Raw genomic sequence first — 26,490 nt, 5'->3', positions numbered from 1 at the left:
TTTTTTTTTTTTTTTTGCTGTACTGGAGATTGAACTCAGGACTTTGTCTGTGAGGCAGGAGGTGATGCCACTGAGCTAAATCCCTGGCCCTATCATCTACCACTTTTATCTTCTCTTACTTTTTGATTTTTTCTTAATTTACTAAAAACCTGAGTATATTATTAAAGTCTGTTTTGTGTCCCATTGTGTCAAATGTCCTTATAATACAAAATTTCGTTTTATCATAGCTTCACTTCTATTTCTGCGTTGTTTTACAGAACTATTTTCTTAGTTCATTTTGCTCTTAGATTATAGTATGATAATTCTTTATAGTATAAGCTTTTTTATTAATAGAGGCAATGTTTGCTTAGCTCTTTTGAGAACATTAAACAAATGTTCTCAATAAGCCTACTTCATGGGGAAGGATTTTTCTGGTAGTATATTAGAATATTTCTTTTCTTTCCTATTTCTCTTTCTTCATCCTTAACCACTTACCCGTCAATTATTTAAATACAAGATATCAAAAAATTGCACAGTTTTCATTAGTTTTATAAGATAATATAACAGGAAAAATAAAAATGACAATTTTATCAAATTTATTTGATTCAAGAATCAACTGGTTGAAATGACATCTGCTTGGGATAAAATGTAAACCAATGTGCTGCCCAAGTGATGTTTGGTGTAAACTGTTAAGCAGTTAAGTACAGAACTAATTTACAAAAAGACATGACACCTCACAAATTTCCTCAGTTCTTTATCTTAGGTTTCCAGGCATGGAAATGCATTCTGATGTTTGGATTGCTCCGTAGAATGTCTGAGGTATAGCAATTCTTCAGAAACGATAATTTTCCTCTTGACAACTGTCTCCCCTACTCTCTGGACAAAATAAAGATTTAGTCTACTGCATAGTTTAGATTTTTGTGCTCAATTATAAATCTTTTGTAACAACAATATTTTATCTACTATTTGAAATTTGCTGTCAACTCAAGCAAATTTTGATAACACATGTAATTCAAATTACTTCAAAATTTGAAATGCCGCAGGAGACCTATTGATTTTTCTTCCCAAAGCTCCATAAGTTCTTCAAGGAAAACTGGTTTTTATAAATTCTAACCAGTAGATATGTTTTATTTTATTTTTGAAATGGAAGCATGAAAATAAGACATATAATGGTGTGTTTCACTAAACTAGGTAGTTCTTAGGCCCCATGTCATGTTCTTTCAAGTCCATTTTCTCTCAAGCTACTGTCACGCCAGTCTACTTCACTTTAGTTGCACTACCTTTGCTTTCTGCCCTGGAGAACTCTGATGCATTCAGAAACCTGGTATGGTGAGAGATTCACACCCCAAAGAGAAACCTTTGACCAATAGAAGAACTGGTTTAGAGCCAGTACATAAATATTCTCTCTTCACTGTTTGGCAGGGGGGCTAGACAATTCTGAGGCACATTTTTCAGGGCTCCTAAGAAGGTCGTGATGGGATAGAACTCTAGTTCTCTACGGTGGTGTAGAACTCTAAAATCTATATTGATTTCCTCTTCCAGTGTCACTTCTGTGCTGTGGCATCACCAATCAACAAACTACCTTCTTTGAGATTTTCCCAGAGGTTTTATTTTCTAGAAAGAATTCAGGCTCCTATCAAATATATAAACCCATCTTTCAAATGGAGCTATTATAATTGATACTTTGTTTTGCTTATCCAACTATCATAGAAACAAGGAGACTACTCAAATTAACTCACAGTTTATACTAAACAAGTTGTACTAAAACTCAGGCTTTTTATTTTCTGGTGTATATAATGAAGTGTGAAGGAGAAGAAATAAGAAACTCTAATAAAATAAATGTTAATAATAAAAACTATTGGAACAGATTATACAACTCTGTTCACAAGAATCTATCAATTTTCTCCTAGCAACAATGATACACAAAAGATATTAATAGTCATATTAGGAACAAAATCCCCAAAACAGTTAAATCACTTGAAAAATCACTGAGTACAGAACTAGCATTCAGGTACTGTTTTTTAGAGTCAAAGTGATTTCTTCTATACACTAAGAAATATGGAAAGATTACTGCTCTGAAATCTTTGTATTAAAGTATTCTACCATCATCTTCCATGTGGTCCATTGTACTATTTCATGATTTTAAACACTTAATTCTTATTCTGAGAAAATTAACACACATGAAAACATACAATAATCTTCTAGTGGAGGCTGGACTATCTTTGCAAAAAGAGGCCAGTATAATAACATGTAAGTGCAAATGTTTTCTGAGTTGAACTGTCATATAAATGTCATCCACTATCTTCACTATCATGATTAAATTCTCATTTTCTGGAATGCAAAATTGTCCAAGGTAAACATGACATTCACTTCTGTACATCTTCACTCTTAGTTGTGTTGTCACTCATTTCTAATACCTAGGTGCTCAGAATCTGTCATATAAGAAAGAGAAGTGAAGTATTATAGACTAATGATTTGAGTCACTAAGAATTTTAGAAATTAAAAATTATTTAAAAATTAAAAATATTTTAAATGATTTAAAAATTACTTAAAATCTGATATTATGGTTTAAGTAAAATTTAAAACATCATTGCATAATCAAAGAGCTTATTTCCTTAGCATAAATAATTGAAATTATATTTAAGATATTTTGTCCAACAGAAATTCCACTGTACTTTTATCATTTAAGTTTACTTCTGTTCTGTTACATGGTACAATCTAAATTTTCTTAAAAAATAAAATGTGTTAATTTTTGCAACCTCTTACAGATTCTCTTTCCATGAGCTATGTACAATTCCTTTGCTAACATTTCAATATTGATTACAAATATGCATTTATTACCTATAAGTGCTATTTCTCCATATAAAAGATATCAACAAATGTAAAAATATATATGATACATAAAATGAGAAACTTAAGGCAAAGAGAAATCACGGATATATATTGGAGCACAGAATAACATTAATATATAAGAGGAATACCATAAGATGAATTTCCCAACTATTTGTACTTTAAGTTTCTAACTACCAATGCATAAGGAAAAGTACAGCACTTTTTTGATACAAACCACAGAAAAGAGATTACTCCTGAGAAATTTTATAAAGAGAAATCAGTAGCATACACTGACCTCAATAATTGACTTGAAGTAAATACAATGAAAAACCCACAGCACCATGCCAATGTCTAATTCAGCAAATTCATTATTTCAGAAGCAAGTTACTGTCATAGACAATTCAATGCCAATGGATCAGTCACTCAAAGGAAATAAAATGTAAGAAGAGAAGGGTCTTTCATGTTCCTTAGTTATTGAAACAACAGGCACAGTGAGATAGCAAGCCTGAGTTCCATAGGAATTAAGACAGTACCAAACAGATTGGAAGCAACTGCCAGATATCTAAAGGGAATGTACTTTGGTATCAGATCTCTGTTCAAACATTAAAATAGCTTAATATTCAAGGCCAAAGGTCTCACCACTTGCAAAATCAGGATTAAATGAAATACAAATTGCGTATCCCTTACTCATTGTGTTTTTTGTAATAATTCCATCAAACAAATTTAAATACTGCTTTACAAACATATTCTAATACAAAAAGAAAATACTTGGAAGCAGAAGTATTTTGAATTTTGGAATATTTGCTTATACATAATGAGACATCTTATGGACATGACCCATGTCTAAACACAAAATTAATTTATGTTTCATGTATACCTTATATACATAGCCTGAAAGTAAATTTCACATTATATTTTAAATAATTTTCTTCATGAAAAAGTTTGTGAACATTGAAAAAAAAGGTGTCACTATTTCAGCCACTCATGTGGACAATCTGTAGTCATTTGTCATCACCTCCACTCCTAATTCTAAATTTATATGCTACTAATATGTAACAATTTTCTTACACCTATTTTCCCATAAGAATTTAATAATAAAATGATGCACTATTGATACAATGAACTAAATGTGTTCAGAGTAACTATGCAGCATAGTTAAGCATCATTAAAATATTTGCATCAGTTGTTAACCAGCAGCAACAACAAATAGCAATTTCATTTACCACATATGATGCTGTATTTGATTAAAGGTTATTGTAAACTGTACTTTATTATTCTAGGCGAGAAGAAACATCAGAAGAAGTTGAGGACCAGGAAGAAGGTGTTCTAGGGATGAAGAACATTTTGTCAGACAGTCATCTGCCTCATTAACAATAGTTTTTTTTTTTTTGGTACTGAGAATCAAACTCAGGGCTTTGAGCTTCCTAGGCAGGTGCTATACTGCTGAGCTACATCCCTGGCCCAACAATAGGTTTTTGACTTAGAAATTTCTCTTTGATTTTAAACTGTCATGATGTTGTGTTCTATTATAAATGCATACTGCTCTAGTCCTTCAATATGTTCATTGCACATTTTCACCATGTCAGGTACAGGCATTTTTTTGGTAGTATTAACACTTGTTTTCATTGTCGCTATTACCATGATAATCTTGATTCAGAACTATTTTGGCTATTTCAACATCGGTCAATGAATGAATTGGAGGCTCATTTTTAACATTTTGCAGTGGTTTTCTAGTTTTCATTAACTTCTGTGCATCACTTTCCACAAAGAATTTCAGCACTTTATTCTTCTTTCTTCAGGTCATTCCAATACTGTACTTTCCCGGAAGAGGTTTCACATGTACAACGCTTTTCCAGCTTCTTCAACAGCTTAATGTTCTGTGGTACAAATTAACATAAATGCTTCTTTTTCTTTCACTGTTATCCACAGAGGTATGTGCAATTCCTTTTGGCATTTTAAACAATATCCTTATACAGGTATGGAATTTCCACCTGTGGTATCATGGCAGAACTCAGCAAGTTTCAGATTTTATAGCATTTGGATCTTGGATTTTTTGAACAGGGATGTTCAACCTACAATATATTTGTAGAACCTAAACAAATAGAATATATAAACCCTAAATAAATATCAGGTTCTATTCTGCAGATTGAAAGGGGGTGATAGTAATTGCTTTCCTTCCTAGACTACCAAGCAGAAGAATATATTAACTGTATACTCTTCTCAGGCCATACTAATAAATCACCAAGTCCATTACTGCTGCATAATGAGAAGAGGATTACTCAATATTAGTTATGTAGCAGGTAACATAGAAGAACAGTATTACTGCACTGCTGAAACCTTGAATTAGTATTTTCCCCCTATGGATTTAGATGTTTTTTAAATGTTTCCTCTTCAAATTTAAAATATTATTGTATAAATATTCAAACATTTCAGACACATATAACTCATGAACTACATGTATAAAATAGGCAAGAAATACAGATCTTAACCATCTAGTACTGGAGAGCTGCAAAGTGCCATAATTTCACACCAGAAGTGAAAAAGATGCTACGACAGAGTACCATTGACCAAAAAATGGATTTAAACACAAAGCAGCCAGTTGTTCATTGAAAACAAAGGAGATGCCTTTTCACAATATATAATGTACTCATATCCCAGTTCAAATAAAATATCAGCAGTCATTAAATGATTCAATAAATATCACCAAATTACCAATTAGAAGGTTGTTTAATGAGTATAAAATCAAAGGAGAACAAGTGTGATGATCTTATGAAGTATTTTATCCAAATGATAGAGATAAATTGCTCATATCGTAGAATACAATACCTCCCTCTGACATCTTTTTGCCACAGATCAATAGTTAAAAATTTGTATTTTCAAATTATTTTTTCTCAATTGTCTATTAAATTCCAACCATGCTACATATTACAATCTTCAAATATTACATGTTTGTCTATTAGATATAACAGAATCCTATGATAAACATGAAACTAATATACTAGGGTTCTTTTGTATATTTCCTAAAAATGTGCTTAACAGATATGGTCCACAGAATTTTTTATTATTGCTTACTTTTTTATAAGCTGTAGACTTTTATTTAATTACTATTTAAATAAAACAATTCTGTATAGGAGATGAAAATGAATCCAGTTATACATACCACATGAAGAATTTTATTCTCTGTTTCATATACAGTACAGTCCTGAAAAAGAGAAACACATACTTTAGGTTCAAAAAACCAAGCATTCCTTTAAAAATATGTTCTTGATAATTTGAAAAAATCTGTTTACAGTAAACATAGTAATAAGAATGGGAAAAATGTGTAGAGCTATTTACCAGATATTAACAGTAGTTATCTTGGATGGTCAGTTAGTGAAAATATCCTTATTTTTTGCTTAAGTATACTTTCTAATTTTTCCAACTTTAAATTTACATAATAAAGTATATATTAAATGTACATTAAGTACACTTTCGTTGAAAATGTAATTAAAAACTATCAACAATGAAAAGCCCAGGTCTTGACGGATTCACTGCTGAATTCTACAAGAAATGTGGAGATTAACTAATGCCACTACTCCTCAAACTCTTTAATGAAACTGAAAAGAAAGCAATACTCCCAAAGTCATTCCTGGAAGCAAGCATTAATTACCCTGATACCAAAACCAGAGAAGGATCCAAACAAAAGAGAGAACTACAGGACATTCTCCCTAATAAAAAATTCTCAAGAAGACCATTACAAACAGAATGCACCAAATCATCAGTAAGATTATACATCATTACCAGGTAGGTTTCATCCTAGGGATGCAGGGATGATTCAACATACACAAGGGAGGGGAAGGGATTGTAGAAAAAAGAAGAATCAAGCTAATCAAGATATATTATTTACAGGTACAAATTCTCTATGATGTATGTGATCATTGCGTATATCTAAAGTGAACCAATAAAATTAATTTTAAAAAACAAGAAAAAAAAGAAAAAGTAGTACTAAAAATTATTGTAATCATTTATTGTAAACATTTACTGTGACATACTGTTAAAATATCTATTATTTCAAACACTTACAGATTAGAATATTTAAAAACATTAACATAAGTAATTATACCAAGATCTCATACTTTTACATTTTCAACAATTTCAAGTTACTAAGTATATATTACATATTTTAAATTAATACCTCCTATAATAAATACCAAGTTTAAAGTTACCACTTAAATTGGACTCCGTAAAATTAAATTTTAAAAAAGTCATTAGTTTACCTGTAATTGCTTACTATACAATAAGCAGCAATCTAACAAAGTGATTTTTTTTTAGTAACAATGTCTCTGTTGTTTAGTTAAAGAAATTTATAAAATGGGCACGACATACATTAGTAGTGACCCAATAAGACTATTATAAGATTTAAGGTGAAAAAACAGATAAATCGCCCAGCAAAGAGAATGACATATGGAAAGTGATAAATATGCTTTAGCTCTGCATTATGGTTGTTCTACACCACTTTAATCTTTTAAAAATTATATTTACCTCAAAATGCAAAATTAACTATTACTTGGCAAGTTTTGAAAAAAATCTGTATTTTTTTACACTACTGCGATTTAGTGCTCGCTTTGGGAACACATATACTAAAATTGGAATGACAGTCCATTTCATTTCTTTCCCTAAATTTAATTTTAATAAAAATAGCTTTATTTCACGTCTTAATAACAACAACAATAATAATATTCTCCTATAACACCATGTCAGAGGTGAAGTATATATTAACATCAGAGGCATATATTATTTAAACCAAGGGCAGATTTTTATAAGTAAAAATCAGTTCTGAAACACCTCAGAAACTCACAGAAATAATAATTCTTGCCTTTCTGACCATGTTCACGTGCCAAAGGAAAAGTTTGTTACAAATACAGTCACATCTGTGTCTGCATATGCTTATACAAAGGCAACTTAATAATTATGAATTATGCACATAGAGGAGCCAAGGTGAAGATATATTTATTTTTGTGAAGTGCAGTTATACGTACATCTGAATTTGGAAGAGTTTAATATTAAAGAAATTAATTTCAAACACAATTGCATCGGGAATAAACGATTTGGGAAAAGCTGGAAAGGTGCCCAGATTCCCAATGCTGTTTCTACAGCTTGCTTTAGCTGTAGTGGATGCAAGTTTCATTATTTGCCTGCCTTCATGAAATCAAAAGATATAATTAAACATTCTCAGGAGATTTAATTCCTTATTCAACCTTCAAAGGAATTCCCCTCAAGGAAAGAAATAAATATGATCTAAATGTATATCCTACTAAAGTTATAATAATTATACAGGAAGTAACGAGTTCAAGTCAAAATATATTTTACTTGTACATCTCCCGTGTGATATAACAAAAAGAATTATGAAAATAATCTGACACTGTTTCAGTAATCATACTGTTTGTAGATAGTAGTGTTATTGCTCTGCTGAATCTGTTGTGTGTACTCTATAATATGAAACAACAAAAAAAATTATGTGATTATCATCCTATCACTCCTGTCATAGAGCAGTATTTTATTACAGGAAAGGGCAGATACATATGTATTGCCGAAGTAAAGTGAAAACTCTAGACACTATTGATATATTATGTACGTATATACATGCGTATGTACATATTTCTTAGCTCAGCCCACTGAAATGGCATGGGAACAATGACCAACTTGTATTAATGAATGTCCCACAGTTTCTGGTCTTGAAATATAATCTCCCAGGCCTTCTTGGAAAATGGCTGATGCCAGATCTGGAATAGGAAATGTATAAGATGAGCTTGGATTATATTGTGATACAAGAAAGAAGGAAGCTACCAAAGACCACTAGAGTTGTGCCAGTAAGGCTTAGGAGTCAGCATGAAGTCATTAGCACTGGCTAAAAATGGGACAATCTTAACAATGAGTGGAAACATAGCCAATACTGTGAAATATTAACTATATTAATAAATCCAATGCAATATTAAAATTAAAACATATGCATATAACTGAAATATGCTTAATCATACTTTAATGTTACTAAGTGTACTGAAATGGACAATATCTAATAGATATATCATTCCTATTGATTCAGCAAATATTAATCAATTTTGCTAGGGATACAAAGATAAATAAAACATGGCTGCTAACTTAGAGAAATGTAGTTTAAGGAGATAGGCATTCACATAAATACGTGAAAATGAGACAGAAATCTAAGGCTTTATGCAATTTTAAATTTTAAGAAATAGAGAAGCATAAATGCCAAAAAATTATGCAAATATATATGAAAGGCCAATCATGTATATTTTTAAAATATTAAAATTCAAAACAAGTATAATATACAATGCTTTAATTAAATTTCAAATTATATAAAAACTTTTCTCAGCTGAGGCACAGGGACTGAAAAGATAATCCTCCTAGATTTAAGATTATTTAAAAAATGAAGTAATGGTACATATTCCACAATCCTTTTTTGTGTGTACTTTATTTTTTTTTGTTTTTTGAGACAGGGTCTCACTATGTCATTAAGAGTGACCTGGAACTCACTATGTAGGGCAGTCTGGTCTCAAACCCACAGTGATCCTCCTGCCTCAGCCTCCCAAGTGCTGGGATTACAGGCGTGCACCACCACGCCCAGCTCCACAATCTTGATATGACTTCACAAGACAAAGGCTCAGGAGATAAAGTAATTTATGTGAACAAGTGTTTTTACTAGTCTGAAAAACTATCACATATAATTACTGAAATTAAATAATTATTTAAAATAAAGCCAAACAGATATAAAAATTTAAATAATATTTTGTAGGTTTTTAGCACTTTAACATATGAAATTATTAAAGTTTAAATCTGCACTAGACATCTGAGATACCCTTAATTAGTTTTAGTATTAGTGGCACTGGAGGAACAGAAGAATAAGCGACCAATTCTGCCTAAAATGAAACAAAAAGGGTAACTTTCAATTTGGTCTTGAAAACAGTATGTCATTAGTTAGAGAAAAGCAATATACCTACCTTCAAACACAGTTAAACTACTTCAGTAATTTTCATATTTTAGTTCTCTACATAAAGAACATATAACAATAACTTAGAGAGCTGGTTAAAATGTGGAGTCCAGGTTCCATCCCAAAAAATATAGATTTGGTAGATTCAATGTAGAGGCCTCCAAGATGATTTTCATTGATGACATACTGAGAAAAACCTTTTCTAGTTTACACAATTACCATATGATAGAGGAATATCAAATAAAAAATAATCAAACATACAATTCATAAATCAGTAAAAACATTATCTTCTAGGTGACTCTGTTCTCAGTTCCTTAGATCTATGCGCTTAAGGGATAGGAGTATAGCTCAGTGGTAGAGCACTTGCCCAGCAAGCAAAAGGCTCTGGATTAGATACTCAAGAGTGCATGAGTGCATGAGCACACACACGAAAGCAAAGATAGATAAACAACAACAACAAAAAACCCTGTGCTTTTCCTCAGTTTTTTTCTCTGAGTTATTTAATAGTTTATTACTTTAAATAACTGCTTTTACTTGTGTCTCTCCCTTTTAGCAAGATCAGCTTGTTCATTATTGAAAGCTAGAGGCTTTCACAAAGTATAAGGACACAGCATATTAAAAACCAAATAAAAACACCACCAACACTGACAGTGCATATTACACTGCTACTTCACATTAGCAAGAAGAATAGACTAATGATTATATTTTATTTTGTTAAGCAATAATTTTATGGAATTAATTTTACCATGCTAAATATTTAAACAGCCTTAGGTACTTTGGGGGGTTCATTTTATTAATGTTATTTTACTTGCATCAAAATACGATTGTAAAATATTTACTTCTCAAGTGTTAGTTTTATTAACACTTAGGGCCAAATCTTTTTCTAGGAGATCATACCTCAAACTTTAAAAAGAAAATAGCACTGCGTATGAAGAACTCTATATTTTACAAACCATTCTATCCGACATTCTAAGTATTTTTAGGTTAGGACTACATTTAGATTTTTACATTTGGATTTAGAATTATAGTAAACAAATATATATATATATCAGAAGAATTCTCTTTAACAGCTTAAGCTGTTTTCTACTGCGCCTGTAAGATAATATTTTACATTTTTCTGGAACCTCTTCCTTTTTTTTTATTTTTGGTACAGGGGATTGAACTCCAGTCCTTGCGCTTGCAAGGCAGGCCACCGAAACACTGAGCTAAATCCCCGGCCCTAAGGAACCTCTTCCTTATAATGCTTCTATAAATCATATGATGCACATTTAAATGGATCAAAGTCCTAATCACAAAATATTCATAAAATGAGGACTGCTTCTTCAATTTTGATCAATTTTATCCTTACAAAAGTATATGCACAGAAATATCCTCTCACAGATGAACTATACACCCATATGTATCATAACCTGTTATGTTTTCTGTAAAATGATGTAATTTCTATATTGAGCAATTCTATTCCTATATGTTACCACTGATACTCCATATTTGATCAATTTCTAAGCATCTGGGGTCACAATGCTTATAGAAAGTATGTATTTCTGGGCCAGGGATTTAGCTCAGTGGTGCAGCTGCCTGCCACATAAGCGCAAGGTCCTGAGTTTGTTCCTCAGTACAAAAAAAAAAAAGATATTTCATTAACTGTGTATTATAAGAATAGTACATAGGTTATTAATATTAAATACATAACAGAGCTAGTGAAGGGAAATAGTGTATGCTTCTAGCATTACACATCGCTGTATTCTGCCGTGAGTTTTCAACTGTTTCATTTAAAAATACTGGGTAATACTTTACATGATCCACAAACGTATGATAATGGTTTAAACACCTCAACATGTATTAACACTAAACACCTTAATATATTCTATTAGGACGTCTAGCCAGGCATAGTGGCACATGCCTGTAATCCCAGCATTCTAGGAGGCTGAAGGAGGAGGATCACAAGATCATGGCCAGCCTGGGCAATTTAACAACTCAGCAAGACCTTGTCTCAAAATTTAAAAAGGGCACGGGGTGCAGCTCAGTGCAAAGGCCCTGGGTTCAATCCCTAGTACTGAAGAAAACAAAAGGCAAAATATCTTTATATGCTTAAATGATTAATTCAAACAATGAGTGCTATAATCTTTTTCTGTTTTCATCCCCTTTTATTCATTCAGGAACTAACTTAGTACACCAAAATGTTTTCTGGCATCTTCTAAATATAGTGTCAGACAGACACTATAACTATAGGGCAGTGGTCCTGAACCTCTGACATGATTGCTACAGCGTGCTAACTGTTGTCATCAAAAGCTCTAAAAGGTCACTCACTGCTATATGGTAATCAGAGATAAATCTGGTCCTTGGCCACTATTTTTTCATTATTTAGTGGAACAAAATATATACAAATAATAATAAAAGGTAGACAAATGATAAATGATGCCATAAAAAAGAAGATATAGTCTGACACGATGATTACTAAGTAAATACCTAGAAAGATGTTGATATTTTAGTTGGCCTTAAATGTCTTTCATATGTGGAAATCGGGGACACAAGGCCAAAAAATATTTCAGTTTATATGAACACACTAAACAAATCCAAAATCAATAAGGAGTAAAGAGACTAATTTGGCCAAGGTATCATATATGTGAGCAAAGTAAGTGGGAAAGAAAGCAGACAAAAAATATGGGGTTATATTATGCAGAACTACCAGTGCTTATATTACAAGAATTTTGTTATAAAGTGAATACACTTTTAATTTTTCAAACAATTTAATTTTTATTTCAAAGCTCCTTTACCCAGGGTGGCAAAAACTAAACTAAATCAGCTGATAATTTCTCTTGACAGTCCTTGGGGAAGGGTTGAAGGCAGGCTGCCTACTTAACGCTTAGTTTACATTACATGGTAATATGAGTTTTGAGTGAGGAAAGTAGTTGAAATACTCCAGTCAACAACTCCCATAGGTATTCCTTGTTGCTTTCTTCACAGTCCCTTAAGGTACAAGTGTAATTTTCAAACCATGTCTCAAACATGGGGATTTCTACAACAATGTCTACCTTCCTAGACATACTGTGTGTGTGTGTGTGTGTGTGTGTGTGTGTGTGTGTGATATCTCTCCAAAGGACTTTATTCTGATACAAGTATTTGTAGATGTATGAATATGAGAAATGTGTTCAAGTTTATGTTATGAAAATCATAAGAGAAGAAGCAAATTTGGAAGAAAGAAAAATTAGAGTGAGAAAGATCTGTTGGAATACACCCTCAAGGGAAAATGAGAAATGTAACATGGGCTAGAACTGAGATTATGATAATAGAAGTAAGTTGAGGAAAGGTGGATGGAATACAGGCATCCAAAAATAAAAAAAATTAGATGACCGATTTACACATACAGGAGACAATGGAGAGGGAAAAGTTACAAATTATTCTGGGGGTGAAGCTTATGTAAATGGATAAATGGCTCATTAAAAATGGAAAAGAAAAATTTGAGAGATTAAAATAATTACATTTTTTGACATCTGAAATTAGAAATGGCTGAAAGAATGTGCTATATAAAATTATGTAGCAGGCAGTGAAAAACTGAGTTGAAACTGAATTAGAGCCAGATTTTGATTTTACATTGAAATATTTAAGCTACAAGAAAACAAAAATGACAACCTCATTGGGGCCAAATACATGTATGCTGGGAAGATAGCTGAGGATAGAATCTCAGAAAATGTTTATTCAGCAGCAAGACAGAAGAAGAGTTAGTCACAAGACGAGGATTGAATGGAGAAACTGATAATACAAAGACAGGAAAAGAGAGTTTGAGAAAGGAATAAGGATCAGTAGGTTTGACTTTAACTGAGAGACTGAGAAAATTGGCCCAAGAAAAGCTTTAAAAACAAATTTAGTGTAACAACGAAAGTGAAACTTGTTGCAAAGAACAACCATGGGGAAGTTAGATGTATAAATAACAGTAAATTATATAAACTACCCTTCTAAGAAATGCTTCAAGGTAGAAAACAAATATAAAAGTAACTTTGTGAGGAGTCAGATCAAAGTGATAATAGAGACAAATGAAGAGAAAAAGAATTGAGAAGTAGTTTAGATTTATCACAATGTGCTATTTTATAAAAATACCACATAACATATTTAAATAACTCAGTTAATATACATACTAAAATGGAAAGCATATCTAAACAATGCTCTATATAACATGATTCTTGTCATTATCTGGAGAAGAGCAAAAGCAAAATTTATTTTGTAAAATGAAAACAAAATGATCACAAAATTATTAGTACTCCTACCACCATTGATTTGAGAAAGAGGATGTCTATGTATGCAATTTAAAAATGCCAATTATTGTAGGGATTATCATTTCCATTAGGTTTAACAGGATTATGAGTTATAAAGGAAAAGAACAATAAACAAAGAATGGGAAGAGAATGTGGGTATGAATGACCCTAGTGGCCACCTATCCATATTTATCTTTCTATAAAGATACAGGTATACAGAAGGTAAAGACTCACTCATTTAGACAGTTACTTGGCAATACAACTGTGCATGTGTATATTTTTAAATGCCTTGTCCTATATATTACAGCATACTCCTAAGCATTCCATACTCTTTCCCCCCATTTTTATTAGTATAGGTTTACAGTACATAATGATTACATTCCTCACAGGGAGTTGGTACAGATACATAAAATATCTTAATTCTTTTTTTCATCTCCTCCCTTCCTCTCCCCTCATCTCTTGGTTCCCTTCCCTTTTGCAAAAGATGCTTCTACCTATTTTCTATTTTTTGTTTTGTTATTTATTTATATTTTGAGTTTCTCATTGAAGAGAAATCACACAATATTTAAGCTTATGTGTCTGATTTATTTCACTTCTAATTATGGTCTCAAGGTGCATCTATTTACTCACAAATGACTCAAGTTTATCCTTCTTTGTGGCAGAACACTACTCTGTTGTATGTAAGCACCACGTTTTCTTTACCCATTTGTGTGTTGATGGATATATATATGTCAATTCCAAGATTTAGCTCTTATAAATTGTTCTGCTATAAATGTGGGTATGCATGGGTATACATTAGGAAGATTCCTAAAAGGGGAACAGCTAGGTTGAACGGAATTTCTAATTTTAGTTTTCTTATTGCTTCTCAGCCTTTTGGCTAAGATCAAGTGTAATTTTCTGAGGAATCTCCCTAGTAATTTCCATGATAGCTGTACTAGTTTACATTCCTACCGACAATGTAGGAGGATTGATCTTTCCCTACACTTTTGCTAGTATTTATTATTTCATTTCTTTCTTAAAATTAATTTTATTGGTACATTTAATGTATACAATGTAATGACATTCATCATTGGAAATTTGCACCTTTATATAATCCATCTTGGTTCTTATTTTTCCCCATTCCCCTGCCCTCCCTTCAACCCCTCCACCCTTCCCTATCTGAAAGACTTTGTTTCCATTTTCTTTTTCTTATGTTAATTCCATTCCCATTTCTTTCTGCAGCAAAATGTAACCTCAATGTTGATTTAATTTGCCTTCCTCTAATGAGAGATAATCTGATTGTCTAAGGAGTAAGATTAATTTTTTCTAAGGTAGATAGAAATAAATAATAAATTTTCTTCTTCTACTATCTGTAATGCTTCTGGTTTCTACCATGGTTAGTTGTATTCTATACTGTATGACAGACCTAATGAATTCTTTTTCTTCCAGACAACTATAATTAGCAGATAAAAAAAAGCTATGCTTATACCTACCTCACAGAGTTTCCTTCAGCATTACAGTAACAACTCTGCTTATCTATCTACAAATGTCAAGTAATATGGAAATGTTTTATAAATTATAATACATACAAATGCTATTATTATCATCACCCAGACTAGATGAAGGTAGATAAAATTAGATGACTCCTAAGGTTGCTTTCAATTTAACAAAGCCTTTGATTCCATAATTCTGTAGTTGGGTGTCTTCACATCCACAACTGCAATAACTCCACCTACTACATACAATAATATACTCTGTGTCTATGTACATTTATAGATTATTACCTTTGAAATAGATTATCACTGCTATAGTAGTCAATATCGTCAGACATTAGAAAAGGATATTTTAAACATGTCTCTCTCTTACCTAACAACAAAATAGTAGTGAACTATTCTATTTTTGAGATAATATTTTTTCATCCCTGACTTCTTACCAAAGCATTATGCCAAGTCACATGTTATTTTGTTCAGTAATATAGATAAAAATATGCAAAGACTACTTAAAAGATACAATGATAAAATTCAACCAAATAAAAATTTAAAGGGAAGAAGATACAAAGAGTAAAATATATAGCAGGAAAATGGCATAAATGTGCATATAACATAAATTAGTAGCCACAGGCAGCAAAGGCAAGAATAAAAAAGTGAGACAGTATTACCCTAAGGAGTTTCTATACAACAAAAGAAAATAAAAGAATGGAAAGAGAATATCTGCAAGCATTATATCCAATAAAGTATTAATATCTAAAATATGTAAGCAACCTACAACTTAATAGCAAATAAGTAACTCAACTAAAAATGGTTAAAGAACCTGAACAGATACTTATTTTCCAAAGAAGATATACAAATATTTAAATGATATATTGAAATTGCTCGATATTACTAGTTATCGGGGAAATGCAAATCAAAACTAAAATGAGATATGATCACACACCTATTAGAATGCCAATTATGAAAAAATCAGAAGATAGAGTATTGATTAAGATGTAAAGAAAAGGGAACTCTTGTACATTTTTGGTGGGAATATAAATTGGTACAGATATTATGAAAAGTAGTATGAAATTTCATCACAAAATTAAACATAAAAGTACCTCATGATCCAATAATCCCATTTCTGTGTAAATATGCAAAGAAAATAAAATCACTGTCTCAGAGAGATGTATGCACTTTACATTCATTACAACACTATTCACAGCAGTCAAAATATACCAAAAAAAGGACCTAAGTGTCTCACAACAGAAATGTGTAAAAAACTGTGATGGATACAGATACACACACTTACACACTTACAGGAATATTAGTCTTAAAAAAGAAGGAAATCTTGCCAGCTGTGATAACATGATTGAACTTGGAAGATATTATGCTAAATGAAATCAGCCACACACAGAAAGTTAAATATGACACAATCTTACTTATACTTGGAATCTGAGAAACAAAGCTAAACTAATTGTAACAAAATAGAATGATGGTTATAAGAGGTAAGGGGTAAGAGAAAGATATGGTCAAGGGATGCAAACTTTCATTATATGATGACAAACCATTTTGAAGACCTAATGCATAGCACAGTGAATACTGTCAATAATAATGTATTACACAATTGAAATGTACTAAAGGAGTAAGTCATAGCACACACCACACAAATATGACTGTGTGTGGTGATGCATATGTTATTTAGCTTGTTTGTTGTAATCATTTCCGTGTACACATATATCAAAAACAATTATACAATTTTATTTGTCAAGTATACTTCATTAAAGTTGGCAAAATGCATTGGTACCTGTAAAAAGACACATAAGCAGAGTGTCAAGGAAGCAAATAAAACCACCTATGTAAGTAGTCTGAGGAAATGAGACATTTTAATGAAAATGTAGCATGAGCAGAGTCTGAAGAACAAACAGGAGTTATTTAGACAAAAGGTGAGCAAAAGTCATGGCAAGAAAGGAAAAACGATTTAAAGAGCACAGGGGTTAAAGTCAGATGTATGCAGGGAATGAAACATTGTTTGGTTTTACTGAAGTTAGAATTACGAAGCAAAAACAAACTGAAATCTAAGGCTCATGAGGTAGGCTTAAAATTTATATTGTACTCAGAGAAGATCTCTGAAGAGATATAAGCAGAAGAATGCTATAATCAAACATACTTATAATATCAATACCTCTGATGGCAATGTGATTTAATAGGAATAAGGTGGACTGAGGAAGAATTGTGCCAATAAGGTCTGCTACAAAGATTTTTGTATTTGACTTGCTTTCATTGTGACATGATAACTTTCATTATAGAACTGCTTTGGGTATAGTTTCATTTACAATCTGTTGGGTGATGCAAACACTATTACATAAAAATGACTTAGTCTCTATAGTAAATTATAGAAATAAGACTGTAAAAACAAGAGTCACCTAGAATCATTAGGAGAATTTGTCGGTGCTGTTATCTATAAATAAACACTAAGCTGGACTTTGTTTTCAGAGACTCAAGTTTAATATTTAAAAATTTTCCTATCTCACTATTAAAATATTATTGATGACTAAAACTTAAATAATAGCATAAATGAGTATACAATTTGGAGAGACTTCTTCAGTTTACAAAGCTCTGGAAGAAATATGAGACAGAAAACCCCTAAACTAATTGCTGCCTTTTTTCTTTTGAAATATAAAAGTTACCGGCTTACCAGCCAGTCAAAAGATACTGTATATTCTAATTGGAATATTGCTTCATTTTGATTGTCATTAATGGGTATTCAGGCTAGAGATTTTCAATGCTAGAAACAACTGTATTTCCTTATATCAATTAATAAACTGATCCACATGTTCCCAAGTAAAGAGGTCATTTAGAGTCAGAATATCAGGGTGTGACTTATAGTTTTACCTTACTGCCATGTACCTGGGCAAGTCCTTAGGCTGTTTAGGCCTTTTGCCTAACATGTATAACTGAGATGAAAATACTTTCTTCTCAAGTTTATTGTGAGAATCAAATGAACTACTGTATTTAGGGATGCTTGTACATTATGAAATATCATGCAGATAGTTGTCCTTTTAGACATAACAATTTTAAAAATTGAGTTTATTGGTATATTTTAGGTATACAGTACAGTTACACTCATTATTGGGATCTTGTACCTCTACATGACAGGTTTTGGTTCTCATTTTTCCCCCTCGTCCCTGCCCTCCCTTACCCACTCCCCCACTCCCCATTTACAAACATTCTATTTCCATCTTTTCATTTTGTCATATTTTTTCTTTTCCCTTATTACCCTTCCCCTACCCTTCCCACTTTCCCTACACCTTTAGCCCTTTTCTTCCCATTTCACGTCAGTTATCTCATTAGGATCTTATGTACTATTACAGTTTATTCACACCAGAGAAACTATTCAGTATTTACACATGTGTGACTTATTTATTTCACTTAGGAGCATATCCTCAATATGTATCCATTTTCCTATGAATGAATCTAATTTCTCATTCTTTATGGCTGAGTCGTAATCCATTTTATAGAAAAACCACATCTTCTTTATCCATTTTCCAACTGATGGGCAAATGGGCTGTTTCCAAGTTTTAGCTATTACAATCTGTGCCACTATAAACACGGGTGTGCATATATCACTGTGATATGATTCTTTTAATTCTTTTGGAAAGATACCCAGCAGAGCTATGGCTGGGTCAAATGGAACCTCTAGTCCAAGCTCTTTGAGGTATCTCCATATTGATTTCCATACTGGTTGCACCAGTCTGCACTCCCACCAACAATGGAAAAGGGTTCCTTTCTCCCCACAACCCCACCAACATTTGCTATTGGTTGATTTCTTGATAGCAGCCATTCTTTGTGGGGTGAGGTGGAATCTCAGTGTTGTTTTCATCTGCATCTCTCGAATGACCAGTGATGTGGAACATTTTTTCATATATTTACTTGCTGCTTTTACTTCTTTGTCTGAGAAATGTCTGTTCATTTCAGATGCCCATTTTTGAAATGGGTCTTTATATTTGGGGGGGCTGACTGTTTTGAGTTCTTTATATATTCTAGATAATAGTCCTCTGAGGAGCAGCTGGTAAACATCTTTTCCCACATTGTAGGTTGTCTCTTAGTTCTGTTGATGGTTTCTTTTGCAGTGCAGAAGCTTTTTAATAAGATGAGATCCCAGTTATTGATTCTTTCTGTTAGTTCCCATGCTACTGAGGATTTGTTTATAAAATCTTTTCCTATGCCAATGTCTTCAAGAGTTCTGCCTAATTTATCTTCTAGCAAGTTTAGTGTTTCTGTTTTAATATTTAGATCTTTCATCCACTTGGATTTTAATTTAGTGCATGGTGAAAGATAAGGGTTCAGTTTTAATCTTTGGCAGGCTGAAATCCAGTTTTTCAACACCATTTATTAAAGAGGCTGTCTTTCCTCTCTTGAGGATGGTCAGCTCCTTTGTCAAAGATGAGGTAGCTGAGTACATCTGGATTTGTTTTTGTGTCTTCCAATCTGTTCCAATGATCCTCAAGTCTGTTTCTTTGCCAGTACCATGGTGTTTTATCACAGTGGCTTTGTAGTATAGTTTCAAATTGGGAATTGTTATACCCCCTACCATTAGACATAACATTTTTATATCATGTTTTCTCCAAAGTGAAGGCTCACTCTATTACAGAGTGAGTTTAACATAGTAAGGACGTGACCTTTAGTCCCTTTCAGGTCTGATTTGCTCATCTCTAAGTACAAACTTCAAGAAAACAGGGCCTTTGACTAATTATATACTATACCACGCAAAATCAAGATCACAGGTACTTTCTTTCATTAAAGAAATACTTACGGACCAACACCCATTTTCTAGGCACTGTCTTTGTTCTGGCAATATGACAGTAAATGTAACATATAAAACTGTTTATACCCCAATAAAAAAAATTCTTGAAATGAAAAATCATTCTTTAATAAGCACTACAATGGCTGAAGAACTGGTATATACCAGTACATTTCTCAGTAAGAAAAAGAGAAACTTTATTTTATAAAAGGAAATTGATTATCTTATTTTTTGAGAAATAAGGCCATCAAACTACTGTAGTCACTATACACTAGAAAGCCCAATTTTAGGTTTCATTACTTTTATTTTACTTTGTTCACTGTGAATAACATGATAGCAAGGGGAGAGACATACATTCTATATAACATTTAGTATTTGAGACATCTAAAATGTCTTAATCTGGCTCTGGTATTATATTATGGAGAGTTATTTACAGACTTCCCACTGGAAGAGATGTATAAATTGAGGTTGGTAGGATGAGAAGAAGGGAAGATGGAACAAATACTTAGTCAAAATAAATATATGGAAAGGTTTAAGAGAAGACTAAAATTGTTTAAAATTAAAAGCATTCAGTGCTACAGTGGTTAGGGGGTATGAGAAAGAAATGCTGAGAGATGAAATTGAAGAGGGAAGTTGGTTGACTATATTAATGGGTTACCTTGAAAGTTAAGAATATTAGTTAATATCTCAAGGTTAATGGATGATCCATGGAGTTGCAAGCCAGGATTAACACCAGCACTCTATCAAACTTCTGAAATATTTTCATCATCCTATTATAATCCTATATTGTCCCTTGCTGTTTTATTTCTAATTGAAATTGAAAAGTAGAATGCATTATTTATGAATGATACATAGATGTACAGCAGAATACATAAACATGGACGGGCAGGATACAGGTTGTATTAACGCATACCTTCGAGGGAGAAGTTTAAGCAAAAATACAAACAATTTTATTTTTAAAAAAGCTCTGAAGCAAACATGACAAAATCTTTATCTGTGCCAATTCCAATCTGGAACATGTGCACTTATATTATTCTACTTTTTTGGTCATTTTTTAAAAATTATAAATAAAACAGAAAGATATCACTATTCATATTTTCCAGGAGAGTATATGGAGATAGTATTGGGGGGAGTTTTTTTTTTTTTTTGATACCTGGGATTGAACTCAGGACCTTGCGCCTTTCAGGCAGGCTGGGTGCCACTGAGCTAAATCCCTGGCCCCTATTTGGAGATAGTATTGAAGGGGTAAGGCACAAAAATCATTATGTGCATTTCAAAAGAGCAAAAGAAACTATACAGTATACAAACTGAGTATGGTAAAATGGTTGCCTCTTGATGGCTATATATTATTAATTAAACAGGAAAATTAGTTATTACACAAATGCAGCTCTTAAATCTTTTTAAGGCATTGGAATTTGTGAAACAAAAGTCACAGTGATTGAAAAAGCTGAGAACTACTTTCTCTATCCATAGAACAGTCAATTCTTCCATATCTTGCATAATTTAAAAAATTCTACTCTAGTTATCTTCCATGAAATCATCTAAAATGGGTACCCATTTAATTCTAATCATTCTAGTCTTTCACCTATAAAAGACTAATACTTCAATCATTAGATGGGCACATAAAACTAATCTTCTGGCACATGGAGACTTATGAGTGGAGGCAAAAAGGAAGTAGAGTATAGTTTTTTGATGAAATGTGTCTCTAATAACCCCAATTTCTAAATGTCAATGGAGTAAAAATTTCAACATACTAAGATTAGAAAACTCATGTGAGACTGGTTCCTGAAACTTTCATACATGTGTTTGGAGGCTTAAAGAAGCAATTAATTAAATCCCATTATGAAGTAAGTTTGTTCTTCTGGCCTTGAGTCAAGACCCAAATAGTTTTGAATAGCCCTGCAGGTGACCATTAACTACATATCGTATGTATTAGCTAGTCTTAGTCTCTCCTGTTAGACTATCACTAATTTCACAGAAAAAAAACCCTATATTCAACTGCATTCTCTCTTTAATTTATCAAGGTGCTCTTCAAATTCTGCCAGTTAATCTGAACTTATACATTATAAATATTTTATTCCAGTGATTCTCATTTGTCACCTTCCATAATAAATACTGTACATTGCTCTTACAGATGAGGTATAATAATGAAACTTTTAAAGCCATAGTTTTGAAAAAAATTGTAATTGCCAAACTAGTACAGTACATTTAGTTTCTTCATACTTCTGTTTTGTTCAAAAATAGACTGAGTTTCACGTTTTTTAAAAACTTTTAAACATGAGTTTAATTTTCAATTTTAACTTGCAGATCTCAGTAGCTATCTTAAACATATATAATCAAGCCTTTCTCAGCATGAAGATTTGCATCATATAAAAAATAAGAACTCTACATTTATCCAATGAAGCAAATGTCTTTGGAATGAGCAGCCTCCCTAGCTTCCAGATGTTATTGTTATGACCATCTAATATATTCTAAGGTAAAGAAAATCTATAGGGTCTAAGTGGTGGAGACAATTTTTCCCTGGGGAAATACAACTAGAGCAAAATTAAGTACCCCACCCCATCACAAGTGAAATATAAAGTGAATATTAATTCTTTAACTCAAGAGTATCTGCTTGGCTGTCAGAAAAAAAAGGGAAGTTATGGTATATTTGAAACAAATTCCTATCAGTTTAAAAATTAATTAATCCATATATCTTCATCTATTTTTTAAATTTAGATTGTATTTTCCTGGACCATTCTTTTTAGGAACCATGCAATATTTGAAAAAGTGCCATCTATACTCAGGAACTCAATATGTATACAATGATGACGATAAACTATTTATATCTTAAATATAGTATTAAATTGTCCAAACAATAGTATTAGCCTAAACTTTAGGCTTAATGTGGTACATCTCAAAAGAGATTGTACAGAAGAAGTATTCATTAAGGTTTCCTAATAGTAATACTAAATGATTATGAGACAGAATTGTATATACTTGGACAAAATTCAAGCCTTCTTCCCCTACCCAAACTATTTCCCACATTCCATTAGATTACATTTAAAACATCAGGGGCCGGGGATTTAGCTCAGCAGTTCGGTAGCCTGCCTTGCAAGCACAAGGACCTGAGTTCGATCCCCGGTACCACAAAAAAAAAAAAAAAAAAAAAAAAAAAAAAAAAAAAAAAAAAGTCAAGAGACACAGACAGACATACAAATATGTCAAACTGTATAAAGTACTTTTGAGGAGATAAAAGTTCTCAAGCTCAATCTTTACTAATTATTTAATATTTTTAAATTTCTCACATAATTTAATTTCATCTTTTTCATGTCCAAATAAACAATACTACTGTCCTCAAAATGCCAGTAAAATGCAATGCCAGAATTCTTCAGATTTATTGCTGTGACAGACTATACTTTGATTTTCAAACATGCCCTGCATTTTTCATAAGGGAAAAGTAAAATTTCTAGGGACACTGAAGTCATTCATAGGCACATAATTTGGTTTATTTTTGAGCAATAAACTGTGAGCATGTGTAATATATTTCATTTCCATATAAAAGCTTTAAGAAACTCTACATGGCCGGGCGTGGTGGCACACGCCTGTAATCCCAGCACTTGGGAGGCTGAGGCAGGAGGATCGCTGTGAGTTCAAGATCAGCCTGGGCTACATAGTAAATTCCAGGTCAGTCTCAACAACATAGTGAGACCCTATCTCAAAAAAAAAAAAAAATACATGGCTCACCACATTCTCTTTTCTCTCTGCCATGATGACCAGAAAGGTTCTAAAAGAGACTAGCCTTTCACCTTAGCCTTTGAAGTGCAGATGTACAGTAGAGCTATAGATGGATATGTATTGTGATCACTGGACACAAGTGCTGTTAAAAGCCACTAATTTTTCAAGTTGTTACTACAATATAATCTAGTTTACCTTGCTTTTGTTTTGTTTTGCTTGGTACCGGGGATTGAATTCAGGTCCTTGTGCTTGCAAGGCAGGAAACCAAACTGCTGAGCTAAATCCCCAGCCCTAATCTAGTTTACCTTGAATGATAAAATCCTCTACCAAAAACAAAGAAGAAACAAGACAGTCATGCATATGAAGATGTATTCAATGCAGAGGTTAATTCCCAAACTACTTCATAAATTTTCCTGGCTATTTCATATGTACAATTTCACTCCACACACATTGTAATAATTCACAATAAACTTCAGATTACATTCTCCTATCTTCATGTAAATCAAGTCTTTTCCTATCTTGTATTTATAGATATTTTTGTCTCATTTTTTATAACTGATTCTTGCTCACTTTTCCTAATTACTTAATTCTGACCAGTCCTTAAACCTGTCATTGTCAATTATAATTTCAACCCATTATTTCACTTGTATTACAACCTAATTTTATCTGAATTACCTATCTGATGCTGGTGGTCATTCTGATTTAACCTAAAGTAGTGGGTTATTAAAAATTATTTTAACAGTGGTAATATGCCTTAGAAAATCAGTACCTATAACTAATAGCTCTATATGTTATGTGATTTGCATCTCATGTAGCTATGAAAAATCTCTTATATAATCCATTTGTGGCATAATAAAAATGCACAATGTAATCCAGGTATAAAAGAATTCATAATAAATTTTTAAAATATTATTATTTCTTATTTCACTACTTCATGCTCCTGTCAATACCACAACAGATTCTAGCACTGGTTCTTTGCTTCTTATTATAAATGCATAATAACTGTTTCAATTAACATATAGGATGTTTCAAAGAACAAGTCTTATCTTTTTTAGTATGTCCTTACTGCATAGAAGGATTTTTAGTCATATATACCTATTGTTATAAATTCAAAACTTTAACCAGTTGACTTTATTAATGTATAGGCTCTGGCTGGATAGCACCTATAAATAACCAAACTTCATGTTCCACACTTCTTAATCATTTGGCTTGTGATAAAGTCTAGAAAAACTCCATATTTAACAAGCTTCCTCCAAAGAAATCATGGTCCATAAACAACTCTCTGGTAGAGAACTACTAAACTATGAGTATAGCCCAGCAGTTAACAACTTTGGATCCATACAAGTACCATTTGAGGCACTATTTAAAAATATTGATGCCAGTCTCCACCACGGTCTAATTTATTATGTCTTGGATGGGGCCCAGGTACGAGCACGTTTAAAATGTTTTTATTTATTAAAAATGAAGCCACACTCGAGAAGCAAAGAGCAGAAAGTATTACTGACCACCTGAAATGAAATCCTAAACCAGTGGTAGTGAACCTATACAGCAGGCTGTTTGTTATCATTGAAAGCTCTTAATAGGTTCAACATCACTGTATCTAAACAATGTCATTTATGCCACTCTATGCCATTTTCTCTCCCTGAACTTTAATTTACTCACCTATAAAATTTAGATAATGATACTTAATTTATACACTTCACTTAATTGTGAAGAACAAATCTGATAAAGCACTTTGTCAACTTTAAAATAGTAATATTATGGCCTACATATTGAATTTTATATAGCCCCTTTAAAATGAGTTTTAATGGATTAAAGATCTAAATATTAAAACAGAAACATTAAAGTTGCTGGAAGGTAAGTTAGGCAGAACTCTGGAAGACATTGGTATAGGAAAAGACTTTATGAACAAATCCTCAGTAGCACGGGAACTAGCAGATAGAATCAACAACTGGGATCTCATCTTACTAAAAAGCTTCTGTACTTCACAGAAACCATCAGCAGAACTAAGAGACAATCTACAATGTGGGAAAAAATTTTTACCAGCTGTTCCTCAGACAAAGGACTATTATCAAGGATATATAAAGAACTCAAAACAATCAGTCTCCCCAAATATAAAGACCCGATTCAAAAATGGGCATCCGAAATGAACAGACATTTCTCAGACAAAGAAGTAAAAGCAGCAAGAAAATATTTGAAAAAATCTTCCACATCACTGGTCATTCGAGAGATGCAGATGAAAACAACACTGAGATTCCACCTCACCCCACAAAGAATGGCTGCTATCAAGAAATCACACAATAACAAATGTTGGCGGGGTTGTGGGGAGAAAGGAACCCTTCTCCCTTGTTGGTGGGAGTGCAGACTGGTACAAGCACTATGGAAATCAATATGGAGATACCTCAAAGAGCTTGGACTGGAGGTTCCATTTGACCCAGCCATCCCTCTGCTGGGTATCTTTCCAAGAGAACT

The 26,490-nt window shown here is 32.4% G+C and overlaps 1 protein-coding gene across 3 annotated transcripts in view; it reads right to left on the bottom strand.

The window, feature by feature from the left end:
- Positions 1–26,490, bottom strand: part of Cnksr2 (connector enhancer of kinase suppressor of Ras 2) — a 263,447-nt gene that overhangs the window by 155,569 nt on the left and 81,388 nt on the right. For all 3 annotated transcript variants that reach the window (XM_010607126.2, XM_010607127.2, XM_010607128.1), the window contains exon 5: positions 5,972–6,013. In XM_010607126.2, coding sequence (XP_010605428.1) covers positions 5,972–6,013 — 42 coding nt within the window. The remainder of the gene's footprint in view (positions 1–5,971; positions 6,014–26,490) is intronic.

This window comes from Fukomys damarensis, unplaced genomic scaffold (assembly GCF_012274545.1).
Source record: "Fukomys damarensis isolate Sample0158 unplaced genomic scaffold, DMR_v1.0_HiC HiC_scaffold_39, whole genome shotgun sequence".
Taxonomy (NCBI): domain Eukaryota; kingdom Metazoa; phylum Chordata; class Mammalia; order Rodentia; family Bathyergidae; genus Fukomys; species Fukomys damarensis.
The sequence above is the reverse complement of the archived record's forward strand: the minus strand, read 5'-3'. Positions and strand labels throughout refer to the sequence as shown.